This window comes from Rousettus aegyptiacus, unplaced genomic scaffold (assembly GCF_014176215.1).
Source record: "Rousettus aegyptiacus isolate mRouAeg1 unplaced genomic scaffold, mRouAeg1.p scaffold_m13_p_1, whole genome shotgun sequence".
NCBI classification, from domain to species: Eukaryota; Metazoa; Chordata; class Mammalia; order Chiroptera; family Pteropodidae; genus Rousettus; species Rousettus aegyptiacus.
Window position 1 is genome coordinate 43775163 of NW_023416284.1, and position 17562 is coordinate 43792724.

At 38.4% G+C, this 17562-nt stretch overlaps 1 protein-coding gene across 3 annotated transcripts in view; it reads left to right on the forward strand.

Moving 5' to 3' along the window:
- Window positions 1–17562, forward strand: part of CACHD1 (cache domain containing 1) — a 194484-nt gene that overhangs the window by 164478 nt on the left and 12444 nt on the right. For all 3 annotated transcript variants that reach the window (XR_001598688.2, XM_016159137.2, XM_036234798.1), the window contains exons 14-23: window positions 3346–3488; window positions 4163–4344; window positions 5235–5345; window positions 10503–10625; window positions 11756–11855; window positions 11949–12065; window positions 14036–14196; window positions 14541–14627; window positions 15769–15885; window positions 17109–17260. Coding sequence is in view for 2 of the 3 variants with exons in the window: in XM_016159137.2 (XP_016014623.2) it covers window positions 3346–3488; window positions 4163–4344; window positions 5235–5345; window positions 10503–10625; window positions 11756–11855; window positions 11949–12065; window positions 14036–14196; window positions 14541–14627; window positions 15769–15885; window positions 17109–17260 (1293 nt within the window). In the remaining variant the exon portion in view is untranslated. The remainder of the gene's footprint in view (window positions 1–3345; window positions 3489–4162; window positions 4345–5234; window positions 5346–10502; window positions 10626–11755; window positions 11856–11948; window positions 12066–14035; window positions 14197–14540; window positions 14628–15768; window positions 15886–17108; window positions 17261–17562) is intronic.

A 17562-nucleotide genomic window follows, 5' to 3' on the forward strand; every position in this document is an offset into this window, starting at 1 on the left:
CCAGCAGCATAGACAACTTGGAGAGGGCCAAGATGTCAATTAAAAAAAGGTCGGAGTTTACATTTGTTTATTTGTTTTAATTTAGGTTTTGGGTGTTTTGTCTTTTATACAGGAGAGTATATATGCCCTTTAATTCACATTTTTAGGACATGCTTTCCGAAAAGCTAAAATGTGCCCGATCTCTTAAGTGCTACCGGAGCAAGCTAAGCACTACTCCTGGTGAATTTGAAGTCACTGTTTTGAAATTTGAGACAGCGAAGTACAGTAGTTTTTCTGGATGAAAAATAAGCTCAAGCCTAGATTTTGTATTTCCTTTGGATAATCTGCCAAAGCTACGCTGTCCAATATGGTAGCCACTAGCCACATGTGGCTATTGAATACTTGGAATGTGGCTAGTCCAAATTGAGATTTGCTGTAAATATAAAATACTTAAATTTTAGATTGATTACATGTTAAAATGATAATGTTTTTGGATATACCGGATTCCATAAAATATACTAGTCAAATTAATTTAACCTATTTGTTTTTACTTTTCTTAAATGAGGGTACTAGAAAATTTTATATTACATTTAGGGATTGCATTGTATTTCAGTTGCACAGTGCTATCTAATAGAGATGCTCAGAAAATGTAGAGTTTTATCAACTCAAATACCTTACATAGGACTAATGGACTGATCCTGTGTCACACAGATAGACTTTAGGCCAGTATCTGATTTTTACTTGGCACTCTTTCCACTAGACCACCCAGCTTCATCTTGGAAGGAGAACCTGCCCCCACACCCCCAAACAATGTGGGCGAATCATCGAGGGCAGTTTAGTATCAGTTGGTAATGAAAGTGAAGCAAGATCACTAAATATAATAAAAAGGGGATGGCAAATAAGTGGTTTCCATCTAATTTCATTGATGCAATTTCGAGGCAAGGCATTGTATATCAACACTCCCTTCAAGAGAGTGAAGGAGGGACATTGTCTTTCTTGATACACAAAGAAGCAAAGTAGAGGAATTTTTTAGAGTATATCATCCATTGCACTTAGGTATATATGTGTGGTTCATTCTCTCCCCCATTTCATCCTACTGCAGCAACCTTTTCTAAAATGCCCAGTCTCTGTCACTACAAAAACAGCCCACTCTCCAAGGTATCTTTCAAACTCATACTATGTTTATATTGTTTCTTTCCCTCTCCTCTTCCTCCTCTCCTTTCCCCCTCCCCTCCCCCTCTCTTCCTCTCCCTTCCACTCTCCCTTCCTCCCTCCCATTCCTTTTCTCTCCAGCTGGGTCCTAAGCTCTTTGAGTTTAGGGACAATCCTCTTTCTGTGGCACATCCTTGAACAGAGAGCCCCATGAGCATAGGCACATGAATCCACAGCACGCTGCTAGGCAACCTAACATTTTAAGCCTCTGGTTTTCTTCTCCTTGGTATGAATATAATAACAATCTCCCAGGCTACCCCCTGATGATATCTTAAGAAGTAAATGAGACATAACATTATTAGAAGCAATATCTAGGCTAGGTAATTTTAACCCATCCTACTGAGGACAACCAAAAATCTTGGATGGAAACTTTTTTTAAAAAATCTTGAAAAGCATCAAAGAACTAACATGGTAGTTAGGTACTGAGCCTAAGTGTAAAAGAATATAAGAACCCAGAGGAGAAAGTCAACATATAAAGAAGCCACTTTTGCAGTGCACATATTTATCAATCCAGAAGAAACAACTATGAAATTAAATCGTGCTTTAGGTGTAGCTTCTTAGGACTAGGGAGGGAGGTAAAAATCAAATCCAAGGTCCCCAAAAGGTTTAGACTAATAAATGAAACCACTCTGTTCAACCCCCGCCCCCACACACATACATTCTTTTAGCAGAGGTCCTAACTGACTATGGGTAAGGGTGAATTAAAACTAAATCAACCCTTGACTTGAGATTACTGTCATCTGAGTAGTCTAAGGCAGGGGTCCCCAATCCCTGGGCTGTGGACTGGAACAGAACTGGTCCAGCAGTGGGGAGAAGGGGATGTGGGGGACAGGTGGGCAGGTGAGCAAAGCTTCTTCATCTGTATTTGCAGCCGCACCCCGGCGCTAGCATCACCGCCTCAGCTTCACCTCAGATCATCAGGCATTAGATTCTCATAGGAGCACCGGTCCCTGGTGCCAGAAAGGTTGGGGACTGCTGGTCTGAGGAACCTCAGGCATTAACTAGTCATGGTCTAGTTGAATACCAAAGTCCCACAGTGCAATAACTGTCTCCTTATTGGGAACTGTTCCCACCTTATTACCCTGCTTCATCTCAGGGTGTAGCACCTGGCAGAATCAAACAATCCTTTCTGGAGGAAGATATTCCATCCCGTTAGGTTGAAACTATTCCTATAAAATTATTTTTTAAGTACAACGCCAGCACAGTCAGAGATAACCAGGCCACAAGGAAACAAGATACCATGAGTGAGAACTTCAGAAGGAGTAGAAAATGACCCACAGGTTTAAATAAGATAGGACAATGATAATGCTTTCTTAAGCTGTTAAAAATATAAAGCCGAACAGTGGAAAATTTCAAAGCCAAAGATATAGTATTCATGTTTCATCATGTAATTCACTGGGAGGATTTTTTTCTTAAATAGAGAACTGGGCTTTTCCTTTTAGATAGGGCCAACAATTAAATATATATAAGTAACTACTGTATTTCCACAAGCTTTCATTTATGCCAAGTTTGCCTGTTCCCCCCTCCCCCATCTGTGAGAATAATTTTTAAATTCGATTTTCCGTTGGCTTTAATATTCCATTTTCCTTCTTCCTAGATAATCTAATATGAACAATAGTAGTTAATACTTACAGCACTCGCCACATGCCAAGCACTGTTCTACATGCTTCGCATTTGTTAACTGGTTTGCTTTACATGTATTAACTGATATAATTCTTACCATAACCCTGTTGTGTAATTATTTCCTCCACTTTGCAGATGACAAAAACATTATATTATAACTTGCCCAGCATCACACAGCTAGGAAACAGTGGAGCCCACTTCAACCCAGTCTGGCTCCATGTCATATGCTGCCTCCTTGATCCTAATAAATATATTATGTGTAGGCCTAAGTAAGGTATTTTGAACCTTTGCTAATGTAGTCACTTATATATATTAATACATGTATCTCTTCTGGTTCACTCATGACTGTAAGCTCCCTGAAGGGGGAGAGTGTGGCTTTTCTTTTTAATTCAGTGTCAAGTTCCCCGCTTTCCACATGGGAAACTTTAAGCCACCATAGCTGGCAGATTGGCAGAGCTTTCGTGATGCCTTTGTCCAGGCCTGAGATGAAGTCTGTGTTCTTCAGTCCTGCTTTGTTTGCTTCTCTTTCAGAAAGTCCAACCGTCATGCTGTCTGCTGGCAGCTTTTCCTCCCCATACGAACACCTCAGCCAGCCAGAGACAAAGCGCATGGTGGAGCACTACACAGCCTATCTCAGTGACAACACCCGCCTCATTGCTAACCCAGGGCTCAAAGTGAGTGCTGGCATGGCGCCCCATTTTTGATGTGCCCCTCCACAGGCCTGAGAGAGGATGCTGGTAGTGAATCTCTGAAATGGGAATCCCAGCTCCGGATCTGTGCCTCTCAGCTGGAGAGTCAGAGAGGCAGAGTATGTGGCCCAGCGGGGGCTGTGGGTGATGACCCTTCCGTTGGATTAAGAAGTCCTGTGTGCTAGATTCAGACTCTCTTTCAGGCCTTAGATGTCCTAGGGATTTTCTAGGTGGGGTATATGATTTAGAGCCCAATGAAACTTTCCCAGCTCCATTTTACCCAGGGGAAAGAAGTAAAGTGTCCCTACTGTCTGTTGAGATAAATATGATGAAGTTTAAGGAGAAGAGATTTAGCCGTGTGTGTGTGCGTGCGTGTGTGTGTGTGTGAGACTTTACTATGGGATCTTGCCTCTTAAACTCAAAAAGCCTAACTGGGATGAACAGTTGAGTAAATCACACATTCACACATCCACTGACTATGTTTCAGTAAGCTTTTGTTTTCACCAAGTTTGGCTGCATCCATCTGCTGTGGAAAGATTTTTAAGAAGTAATTGGGCTTGGCTTCTCTGCAAGAGAGCTTTGGGAAGCCCTGCCAGCAGTCCACTCTCTTTTCATGTGAGTCTTAAAGGATCCCTGCTATGTCTTCCTTTGTTTCCAAGTTCTCTGTCAGAAATGAAGTAATGGCTACCAGCCACGTCACAGATGAATGGATGACACAAATGGAAATGAGTAGCCTGAACGCTTACATTGTCCGCCGTTACATAGCAACACCCAATGGCGTCCTCAGAATTTATCCTGGTTCCCTCATGGACAAAGCATTTGATCCCACTAGGAGACAATGGTGAGTTTTAGGGACTTGCATTATCAAAGGTTCCCCCCAAATCCTGGAGAGACATGATAAGTATATATACAATAAAGCAGTCACATTAAAGAAGATACTTTCAATGGCAATGAAAACATGTTTTTGAATAGTTATTTTTTCAATGTATTAACAACAGCTTTGTGGGTTTTCTCTGCGTATAATGTTTTTATCTCTTCATTGAAATTTTGAGACTGAAATGCTTTATGCTTGACCATTTCTATTCCTGGTGGTTTTCTTGATTCCTGCCTTGTGTGCAATGTGTCTGTAGTGGGTACAGTTAATGTCACACTGCACATGATTATGGCATCAAATTACTGCTCGTGCTTGACCTATGAAAAATGAACATGTATAAGTTCAAAACATTTTTTTTTACTTCTATGCTTCTTGCTCTGGTTTTGAAAAATAAGCACTAATCAAATGGTAGAGTAGGGGGATGACTTGGGTGTAAAAACAGAATTTCTGGTCTTGTGCTGCTTGGTAACTAAATCACTAATGAGTTGGCTATTTTTGCTGCCTGTTCCTTCACCTTCACCACTCCAGGGAACATTTTTATTTGCCGAATTGTATTTATTTCTACTTCATTCATTATTTTATTTTACCCTGTAAAACATCTTAACTATAGATCTAATTAAAAGCTCAGATATATATACTGAGTTTAGTATCTCTTTTAAAAGAGAATTTTAGATTTTGTTGACCTCCTGTGTCGATACTACAGTTAGACATAAAAGATAGGAATCTTTTTGAATTTAAATGTAACAGGCACAATTTGTAATAAATGTTTTTTAGAGTTACAAGCTCACTTTTCTTTGAAACTTAGAGGGTTTTTTTTCATACCCTAAAATAACATGACTTTCTTTGGTCTACATTAGGTATCTCCATGCAGTAGCTAATCCAGGTTTGATTTCTTTGACTGGCCCATACTTAGATGTTGGAGGAGCTGGCTATGTGGTGACCATCAGTCATACGATTCATTCATCCAGGTAATATTTAATTAATTTTATCTCTTTCTTGAACACAGCAAGAATATTTTGAAAATTTGAATAGAATAGGAGACACTAAAGATTAATGGCAAAAGCCTGACCTTTGAATCGAGGCAAGCTGGGGTTCGAATATCTTATCTAGCCATGTTATCTTGGGTTCCCTGTGCTTCCAACAGCTGTAAAATGGGGATAATACTGCCTCACAAGGTTATATCATAGTTAAGTTGATGAAAAACTCTTAGCCCTATTCTTGGCAGCCATGATGAGTATGAAGAAGGAAAAGAAAAATGTTCGATTTAGTAGAGCAGTTTGTAGAAATGCCAGTCTTAAACCAAGCAAAGAAATAACAATAGGACCCTGACAGTTATCATTACTAGAGAGTGTTTTCCAAAGGAAAGGAGCATTTTTGGTGAAGGAAAAAAGTATCGAGACATCAAATTTATTACTTCTTGTATTTGGGTCTAAATCTTTAGAATCATATAGGAATTCGTTATTTTTACTTTGTCCTTGTACTGCATCTTGAAAAATGAAAAGGCATTTTGAAAATTGATTTTCCAGGAATGCTATAAAATGTAGGTATCACTGTAAATACATTTAGGGTGCTTTATGTTTCCTGCTGTTGAGGTTTCAGTATTTAAGCTACGAATGTCAGTGAAATGTTGAGTGGAGAGGCAAGTAAAACACGTTGAACACATTTTAATCCCTTCATTATACAAATAGCTGTTTTTCCCTAGCAACCAAGAAAGACCATATTTTGATTGGTAGCTATAATGATGCCTTAAAATTTATGGAAGACAGATTTTTCTTGCTTAACTTTATGCTTTTCTCTGGTGCTCATTATATATCAATGATTGACATTCAGTAGAATTCCTCTAACGCAGGTTCATTGGGTGTAAGCATTGGGAAGCAGGGCTGTGTGGAATTTCAATCATGACCTGTGTCTCCACGGAAATCAGGCCCTGCCACCAGCCAAGTGTGGATTCCTTTGCGGGGGACTGTCTCTGTTTGGCTCTGTCAGCTGCTCCCATAATATAACATTTCACATATAAACAAGTAAACAATCATTTAGAACAGATTTTTTTTTTGATGTTTTTATTAACAGACCATCTGTCAGGCATACGCCTACTATTTTCTGAATAGCAAGATTTGTCATCCCCCCTACATACTTTAATCTGTTGAGAAAAAATAAACAAAGGTGACTTCTTTGTGGGGACAGCAGTTACCTTGGTTCTTTGATGACAATGAAATGGGCTAGAATGGGTTCTTAAAGATATTGTTGAGACTCAAGGAGAAAATGGCATTGAATCAGACTTCTTCCACCTGGCCACTCATTATCAAGAGCTATTAGCTTTTTCTTCTATACGATATTCTTTTGGTTGGGAGCGGGGGCCAGGTTGCCATAGGGAGATACAGATTTGTACGCTCATATATGTATGTACATATACATGTTTTTGTTAGAATTTGGAAGAGTGAAAGAATTTTCATTTAGTTTATTTATAAACATTCGTGATGCCAGTCCAAATGAAGCATGATGGAAATATGATGGGCTTTCAAATTACAAAAACCTGTGTTTAATTTCCTTATTCGGTTAGTTTTTTATAGTGTGTTTAACCTACACAAGTTTAGTTATTTGATTTTAACCAAGAGTTAAATGGCCATTTAAAGCCTGGGTTCTGTCCCCTAGCCATTCAGTGAGACCATATTCCAGGAAGAAGCACCTGCTCTTTCCTTGACCAATATACAACCCCATGCACTTGGATCATTTGAACAGTTTCCTTAGCTGAGCATACTTCTGTTATTAAAGCCATGTATTTTTCATTCAACATAGTTTAGAACACAAGTCAACCACCACTTCTGGTTCTCAACTAAAGCAACTGTAGCTTTAATGGATATATTGACAGATGGGCTCTGCAAAGGCAGTTTTTTCAAATAATCATTAGTGAGTTTGGCCTTGTGCTCCAGCTTGAGAACCTAACTTCCTCCTGCAATGTGATTCCACTCTGAAAAAGTAGATTTGCAATTTACTGTTTGTATGACTAGAGACAAGTTTCTTTTTGCCTTGGTTTCTTTACCTATGAAAGAAGAATATTAGGATCTATCTCAAATGATTATTTAAGAATTATGTTAAAAATATATGTGTGTGTGTATATATATATATATATATATATATATATATATATATATAAGGCTCTTAGGACAATGCCTGGAACATAAGGGCTCAATAAATGTTATATAATTTTATTATTATAAAGTTCCATGACCTATCTTAGCATCATGTGTTCAACAGAAGTAATAATACCCATGTTGAATGATACAATGCAAATTAGAGACGATGCATGTAAAATGCTTAGCATTGTACTTAACAATGTTGAATCCCAAATAAATAGCTGTTCATGCTTTAAATTTCTGGCATTTCAATAGGTCAGGAGAAAAAACTGATTAATAGTCATCTTGTCATTAAGCATTTTCATTTACCCTTGGTTTTCCAAAGTGGTCTGGCTGATCACCTTAGGAGAGGCTTTTCTGACTCAGTGTTCACTTATCAGTTACTCATAGTAAGAGTGCTGTTATCTATCCATAAACATTCCTAGTGGCCTGAGAATCTAGGTGTGCATTCTTTGGAGAATGATAATGCTCGTAGAGATGATGGAGTAGAATCAGTGATTAAGGGACTGATCAGATGAGTCTTTGACAGTGAAAATCTCACAAAAGTGCTGCAAGCAGCATGGTCTATTGTATTTAGAAGTATAGGCTTGGTTTGATTTTTCTATGGTAATCTTTATGAGTTGCTATGGTAACAGCATACATTTTTGAAATGCAGGTAAAACTATGAATGTTAGACTTACATTGGCAATATGCATGCTTTTACTTCAGCATGTGGATCATATTAGAGCAGGTGGCAGTCAAATAGGGAAAGTTTAGAAACAAAATTGTCCCCAAAATCCTGAATTGTATTTTTTACTCAGACAGCTGTAGTATTGTAGAAAGAGCCAGATTTGCATACTGGACTCTATACTGTAAATAAAAGGTGATCAATCTTGTTTGTCTTTTAATCATTCTAAACCTTATTTTTCACTTATAAAATGGGAACTATAATTCCTTCCTGATGTCTTTGCAGGACATTAACTAGGTCATGTAAACTTGCTTGAGAATGCGAGTGTGCTGCAGACCTAAGGAGGGAGTGTAACCTAATGCTTAGGAGCACTAGATATACTTTGGAGTTGAAGACGCTGCGTTTAAATTTCTGCTTCTAGTTATTCACTGTGTGACTTGTACCAGATACTCAATCTTCTCAAGCTTCCATTTCCTAGAAACGATAATCCCTCTTAAATTTTCTGTGAGAAATAATCGAAATGCTATATTCAAATGCTTGCCACAGTGTCTATAAATGGTGAATATTCAAAAAATGGAAACCATTGCTATGATCGTAATGATAGCTATTGTTTAAACACATCACTCTTTCCTGGACAACCATTTAAACTTCTTTTGACTGATAGCAAAACATTATTTGCTACAAAGCACAAATTGTATACAAGGTAACTGACTCTTAGATTTCTCCCATAATGGCATTTAAATTTCTTCAATAACAATAGGGGCTCTTATTGAGGCAAAAGTAGTCCCACTACAATATGCTCCCCTATCCTATGCCAAACACGGTTTTGACAGCAAAGTTCTGATAGAAATTTCATTATGAGCCATGGTCCCTTTTTCCAGTGGTTTTTTTTTTTTTTTTTTTTTTTTTTTTGCAGGAGGGTGAGATTAGGGTTTGAGGTAATATAATATGTTAGTATTAATGTTGGCAGTAACCAGAAGGGGTCAGTTGTCTATATGGCAAAGCTAATTTCACTCCCAAGTTCTGATGTTCAAAAGAGGATTTTACTTCAGGAAGTTCCTTCTGCGCTTTCCAATTACTGTTTTTAAAGTTTTTGTCACCTAACAGTGCCATTTTCTTTTGGCGTTTTTTTTATAAAGAGTTCAGTCAGGTAGATGATAATCATGGTGGACTCTTGAAATGTCCCATGTTGGTCAAACCCTGAAAATTCCAGCCACAAAAGTACAAAATTTCACTGGCTAAGTAACCCAAGTCCTTATAACTGCCCATGAACATAGATTTAAAGAACGTAGGTTCCAAGTGAGAAGGCCATGCTTCTGATATATCTGGCGATTTCTCTCTAGGAATAACAGGTTCACTCTCTCTGTCATGGACTGAGCTTTAAGCCCTGATTAGCTTTCTTTAGAGTAACTTCTTCTAAAAAACTTTCTTGGGTGTTTTTGATATGTTTGGCAGCTTGCTCAACACTGCACACTATCTTATTTTATCCCATGAACAGCTTTATGAAATACATACTATTATTATTCCTACTATCAAATGAGAAAACTGAGGCTTAGAAAAGTTAAGTAACATCCCAGCAGCCATATAGATAGAAACCAACGGTGCCAGGATTTGACCCCAGATCTGCCTGATTCCAGAGCTAAAAGGTTAGCACCACATGGTACTGCCCACATTTATCTTCCTTGGTACTCTTTTTTTGTTTGTTTGTTTGTTTTTGTTTTTTTGAGAGTAACATTTCAGAAGGTGGAAGAACTGGTCTGAGAACCAGGAGAATCATGTTCTAGAATATGAGCTGTGCTTCATTTCTTATAGAAAGAAAACTAGATTTTTTTTTTTTTTTTTTACTAAGTTTTTAGTAGCCTTACACTAGTCAGTTAACCTTTAGGAGATCTTAATTTCCCTATGTATAAAATGAAGGAAATAATTAAGGTAATTGCTCAGGTTCCTTGTCTAAAGGTTTTTTGTTGTAAGAAATCAGGGTAGCCATGCATCCAACCTCCCACCTGATGCCTATGCCCTCCCACCCCCGTATCCTTGCCAGGGAATAGTCCAACCCTGGTTTGAACATCTTTAGTCAAGACTAGCCATAGTCCACAGCTGCCCATGTTTGGGGCTGGTCTTATTTAGAAAATTCTACCTTTGGTCTTAAACTCTTCTCCCATGAAATCTCCATATTATGCTAAATCAGTCATTTATAGGGGCAGAAAGTACGGAAGATTGGTAGGCATGTATCTCTGACACTATACAATGTCCTTATGATTGAGCATATCTTTTACCTTTAAGTAAACATGTCCCTTGTTGTCTTTGATCTTTTTCACATGAAGTACACAGCTGTCTTCTGGGCATACTGTGGCTGTGATGGGCATTGACTTCACACTTAGATACTTCTACAAAGTTCTGATGGACTTATTACCAGTTTGTAACCAAGATGGTGGCAATAAGATAAGGTAAGCCTTTCAGGGACACCATTTCCTTGCTAGCTGCAAAGTACAGAGAAACTGCTGTCAGGGATCTCTAGTGGAATGGTGACCACATTGTCGTGGTCAGGACCAGAAACTGAGTGTTCTATTAAGATGGTTTTTGTTCTTGTACTTTCCTAAGATTCATGTCATTTATGATTTAGACAAACAGATGTGGCTAGTAACAACAAGAGTTACTGTGGCACAGAAGTCTCCAAAAGCTCTTGTTTCTTTAGAAGTCAGTAATTAGATGTTTCCCATATCTTGGGTGCTAGAAAGACCAGAGTGTAGTCTTGGGTAGTACTTTTGATGTTAATTTAGTTATTAAACCAAAGTCTTTGTGAGGTTTTCAGATGCTTGAACTGTTCCTCTTGCATTTCCCTAGAAAGTTGTTCATGGAACTAAAAGTCTTTGTTGCCCGAATTTCAAAAGAACATGTCTGATCAAAGCAAGGGCATTCCATTGATTTAATGCAGGCCATTTTAAAAAACAGATTTCTTATTTCAATCTCATGGCCCATGTTTCATCACTGCTAAATTTCACAATGGCACTTATGGGGAATTGCAGGATTCACAGCAAACTGTTATGATGGTTGTAGAGTAAAAAAGCAGAATGTAGTCTTGACTGGAGCAGTTCTGGCTTTACTTATTTAGTGTTTGCATCATATATATTTTTGGATGTCCTCTGAATGTCACATTTATATATGTTTATCAATGAAAAAAGAAATTTTATGGTTTGCTTAAAGTTTTGCGTTTATACGCAAAGCCACTTTCAGAATCTCCCTTCTCAGAAAAAAGAATAGCCTTCCCACTTATACATCCTAGCCAAAGAATCTTGGAGTCCATCTTACTGGGACCTGGTGGTCACGTTCTGTATTACAAAGGTGACCTCAGAGGCGGGTGTAAATTTCTCACCTTAAACTGTATGCCAAGTGGTCCACCACCTCAAGAATAATGTATCTGTCTACCCAACTACCAACGTCTTTCATTTTGTCCGTGAATATTTATAGAAAACCTGAGATAAATGCAATTTGCTTTAGGACTAGCAAGATCAGTGCTCTCTGAAAGCGTAGAAAAACAGCTTGTATGACTTGAGAGATGTCACTTGTTTTGGTGCAGGTGTTTCATAATGGAGGACAGGGGTTATCTGGTGGCACATCCAACCCTCATTGACCCCAAAGGACACGCACCTGTGGAACAGCAGCACATCACCCACAAGGTATTTGTTGCAAAGCCGAAAGCTCAGTTTTCCAAAAGCCTGCAGCCCATTAATTACATGGCATATGTCTTTTGTTCTGCTTGGTCTTGTTAGGAGCCCCTGGTAGCAAATGATATCCTGAACCATCCCAACTTTGTAAAGAAAAACCTGTGCAACAGCTTCAGTGACAGAACCGTCCAGAGATTTTATAAATTCAACACAAGCCTTGTGGTAAGTTGTTCCCTTTAACTCTCATATTCCTTCCCACTGTGTAATATGAAATGGAGTAATAGTTAATGTCTGAATAGTACTCCGAGCTGTTTGATTGCCTTAGAATTATATATAATAGGAGGACAGAACTTTAGTCAAGCTCCCCAGGATGACAGTTGTGGAATACAAAGCCCAGAGTAGAGAAGCAAATGTCTTAAGGTCTCACACTTGGTATTTTGGTTTGGTTTTGTTTGCTTAAAGACTCACCCAATCTCCACCCTTTGAAATGTCTGCGGAAGTCTGTTCCCACACTCTTATATAAATACATGTGGCACCCTGTGTTTCTCTCTTCCTGTCTTCTAGAGGTCAGTTAGTCTCTTGAAATTCCTAAAACCAACTTAGGCCAGTTCTTAGTCACCCACCTTGTTAGATAGGAGTTCTCATGTAGATCACCCAAAAGCACTCTTTTTATTTTAAGTTTAGAAAACTCTGTGTTATTTGAGGTACTGTAAATTTGCTTAGATATGGGTAAAGATGTCAAAGATTTTTTGTTTTTATTGACTTGTACAAAATTTTATCTGGGAGAGAACTCAAATGAGTAATGTCAGAACCAACTTTCGAAAAGTTATTTTAAAAAGGTAAGCTTTTAGTTTAGAATTTACATTTATATCACTAAATGTATAATTAAAAATTAATTTTAAAGATGTGTTAGGTTAAATGAAAATCTTAAACTTAATGTCAAAAAAAGCAATTTCCAAAACAATTGTCTGGCGGAATAGAAGAATTAAAAAAATGAATATGTTAATAGGATAGTGTGTTCAAAGCAAGAGAAGTCATTATTTCTCTGTTCAGACCCTATACCGTTCTGAGAGGTACCCTTTTAAAGGGCACACTGACAAACTTGAGTGTATTCAGAGGGAAGCTGCCAGGCGAGATCATCATGTGACTTCCTTACTCTTACTCTATGTATCTTACTTCCTCTGTGTATCTTCTGTCATTCTGTACAATGCGTCTTCAGCAAAGAAAGCCAGACAATCCTGGTAGAAATTTTTCAGAAACACAGATTTTAGTGGAACATGAATTAGAATAATTTCTTCTTGGCCCATGTTATTTTTAAATGGAATCAGAGCATTCCTGAGTAGTGAAGCTAATAGAATGCTACACTTATATTTTGCTTATTATTGATGTGGGTATTTTCTCTCTTCCAGAAGAAAATTTATCTAGACCTTTAGGAACCCATTTAGTGCCATAATTCTCAGAATTAGGCTTATTCTCACTGTCTACATATAAGGGATGACTGGCATGGGATTAAACAAACATGGGATTAAGCAGTTGGCCTATTGCATATGACAGACATGCAGAAAGAATGACCATATTCAACATTTCAATGCCAGTTTTAAATCTTTAGTTTTCTAACATAACAAATTTGACAATTAAAGAAACTGGCTTTATTAGTTTCTTGTTATAGAATGAAGAAAAGGACGCATGCTTTGATTGGATTGTTTAAATAAATATGCTGGAAACAAGAAACTGGCCTCTTAAATAGTATTACATTTTTAAGTAATTTTATTATTCTAGACAAAAAGGTTTGTTATCCATGGGTGGGGGCGGGGAGGGCAGGGTTCTGGTTATTTAGGTTTGCCTTTGAAAAAATACCAAACTATTCCTTAACTGAAAGTTGCTTCTTGCATTTATTTTTGTTTTATGATATATCGTGTGTTAAAGAGAACAGTTTACAAAAACAGCTATGAAAATTTTATCCGTATAAGCATAGATAAAAGAATAGATAATGGGTACACAACTATTAAGTGAGAACTATCTGTGACCGATGAGGTTATGAATAATTTTTACCTACTAACTTTTTAACAGTGACTATGTATTACCTTTGTAATCAGAAATGAAGTTTTGTTGTAAGTTATTTTCAGCAGATGATTGAAGAGCTGAGTCATCATATTATTGTCTGTCACTTTTAACACCTTGGTTGTCCACAGGGGGATTTGACGAACCTTGTGCATGGCAGCCACTGTTCTAAATACAGACTGGCAAGGATCCCGGGAACCAATGCGTTTGTCGGCATTGTCAATGAAACATGCGACTCTCTTGCCTTCTGTGCTTGTAGCATGGTGGACCGGCTCTGTCTCAACTGTCACCGGTAAAAATGCAATGGATCATAATCTCTGTTTACCATGCTGTTGAACATTTTAAGTGATGCCAGTCATTCTGAAGTGACATCTGCAAAATAAACGAAGTGCTGGGTATGTCCCGGAGAAAAGGGAAGTCCCGATTACGGAAGCATTTGGAGCTGTGTTTGTAGCATCCTTGTCCAAAAAACAATGGACTGAGGCCAATTGTGTATTTAAGTTTTTAGTCATGATTTCTTTTTTACTGTCCCTTTTAACTCGCTCAAGTTTTCTTGATTTTGCTTCCCATGATACATGTATAATATTATAGTTTGTTATTGACCCTCTGCATGGTTACTTCCTTTTTGCTTTTCAGAATGGAACAAAATGAATGTGAATGTCCCTGTGAGTGCCCTCTAGAGGTCAATGAGTGTACTGGCAACCTTACCAATGCAGAGAACAGGTAAAAAAAATATATACATACTATACATACACACACAAGGAGTCTTGTTCATAGATTTGTTTAGGGTTAGGGCATAAAAAGATGATTCATTCTACTGATGTAACTGGTCAGTGAGCCAGATTTCAAGCTCCATAGTACCTTAAAAGGAAATCCACTTTCAGGTTTAAATTTAAATGCTGTGGAAATATTAACTGTGTGTGCTACATACAAAAAATATGAGACTATTACAAGCATTAACTGAGTGCTTATCATGTGTCAGATGCTTTATGCACATTAAATCACTTAGTTTTCAAATTAACCCTGTGATAAGTATATGGGTACCTTTCACGCACATACATGCTCACAGATAACAGCATTATTTATATTAGTGACAAATTTTAAGACCAATTAAATAGATTTAGTAAGTCCCTTCTCTAGAACTTGAAAGAATGGTGGATGTATACCATATACTAGTACAGTTGACCCTTGAACAAAGTGAGGGTTGGGGGCACCGACCCTCTGTGCAGTCAAAAATCTATGTGTAACTTTGACTCCCCCAGAACTTAGTTGTCCCTTGGTGTCTGCAAGGGATTGGTTCTAGGACCTCCTGGAGATACAAAAATCCACAAATGTTCAAGTGCCCTAAATAAAATGGCATAGATCGATGCTTATAGTCAGCCTTCCACATCTGCAGACTCCCAGCTGTGGATTAAAAACAGTACATGTATTTATTGAAAAAAAAATTTAGGTAGGTGGACCCACGCAGTTCAAACCCATGTTGTTCAATGGTCAACTATGCATGTTTGTATAGGCATAGAAAAAAATGTCTAAAAGGACCCTCATTAAACTGTTAACAGTGGTTGCCTGTGAAAAGCAAGATTTAGAATGGTGAGTAAGAGGAGATAGCATCCACTTTTGATTATATGTATATATTCCTATTTTGTTGAATATTTATGATTTCCAAAATTTTTAAATATTATTTCTATTGCACATAAAGGTGAACAAATTGAAGCTCAGAGTAGTTAAGTGATTGGCCCAAGGTTGTATATAAGTAGGTAGCAAAGCTAGCATTCAAATCCAGTTGTGTCTGACACTGTAGGGGCCAGTACATGATAAGCTCGGCACGTACGTGGTCCTAACCTCCAGACTTGCTCCTGAATAGAAACCCAAGCTGCGAGGTCCATCAGGAGCCAGTGACATACACAGCTATTGACCCCGGCCTGCAAGATGCTCTTCACCAGTGTGTCAACAGCAGGTGCAGTCAGAGGATGGAAAGTGGGTAAGCCGTGCCCAGTGTTTACTTTGTGTCAACACGATGGCTTTGGGAGCTGCACTTAGTAAAGAACAGTGGCCAGCAGCCCCACTGAGATTTTCCAACTGATGCTTATTATTTCTATCCTTGATGTTCTAAAAAGTACTGTTTTTCAGATCCGAAACTGATCTCATAAGCCTCTTATCCACCAAGTTGAAGGTTATCCAGTTTTTACTTATTACAGCTACTTGGCATTTGCATCATATGTTAGGAGCCTCATCTGTGGATGGGAGAGTTATCCTTAAATTAAAATGTGAAAATAAATGTGTGAGGCCACATGGCATGAAGCAGCAAGGGCAAAGGACAGAGACTCGGGCTCCCGAACCAGAACCTGGCAGCCAAGGCTCTCTGAGTGATCCATTGAAACTTATGTTTTCTTTCTTAGAACGCGATATACTTCATGGTAGTTTTGAGAACCGAAAACTATATATCCCCTGCTCCCTCCCCCTCCTACCTAGGGTGTTTGGGACTAGAGATCATGAGAATAGTGACCGTGGCAGCATAAAGCTTAAGGGGTGGGAGCAGAGTGCTTCATTTGTTGTAGCTGCAGGTTGGCATTTGCTTAAACAGAGTTGGTGGGTAGAAGGGGCCGTCAGTTCTACTTTTGGTGTATATTTTGGTAAAGGAATGGTAGGGCATCACAATCACATACATTGAGATGTTATACAGGAACCCAAAGTCAATTCGATTTGAGAAACACTCTAGATGGTCTCTTAGAGAGTCATAGTGCACTTAACATATTAAAAGTTCTAAGAAATTGACGGCGAGGAAAATCTAACTTATCTGATATTGCCCAAAATTATTTCATCAATTTTTTTTTCTTCCTTTTTTTTAATGACAATACACTTGGGGGATGTTAGGCCAAAGTCTAACAAACCTTGGAGTCATTTGGTCTTTTAAGATGATTTTGAATAATCCTGCACTCATCCATGATGTGCGGATTTCATGGTTTGATTCACAGAGAGCATTTTTATTTTTCTCATTTCCAAGTCGTTGAGGGACATAAAGCAGCTATCCCCTGGCAGACTATTGCTATGCTCATTTTGTAAGGAAAGGGAACTAATGTGCAAGGAGACACACACAGCACCAGGAGGGAATGGAACACTTGAGAGCTGCCTGACGCGCAAGCCCACACGCTCTCCCCAGCCCGACACTGCCTCCCGGGACACTCAGCATTGTCTTTCTGGCAGGGACTGTTTTGGTGTGCTGGATTGTGAATGGTGCATGGTGGACAGCGATGGAAAGACTCACCTGGACAAATCCTACTGTGCACCCCAGAAAGAATGCTTTGGGGGGATTGTAGGAGCCAAAAGTCCCTACGTTGATGACATGGGAGCAATAGGTATGTTTGTTGGGAACCCATATAGATTTTTGGGTGATTCTTGAATACACATTTTCCTGCCTAAATACTAGAACAGAAATCTTAAAATGATCCTCTACTTCCCTGATTCCTTTGCCAGTAGTTTTTAATTACAAAATCAAGGCAGATAATTACCTTCAAAGCTGGCTAGATATTCTGTGCTGAGTGAACAGCCATCTGTCCTGCCAAATTTTGCAAGCCTGGAATTCATTCCCATAATGCTAGTTCTGAGAAATATCAGGCCTCATTTCCATGTGTCTGAACTCTAGAGTTTGTCTGAATGT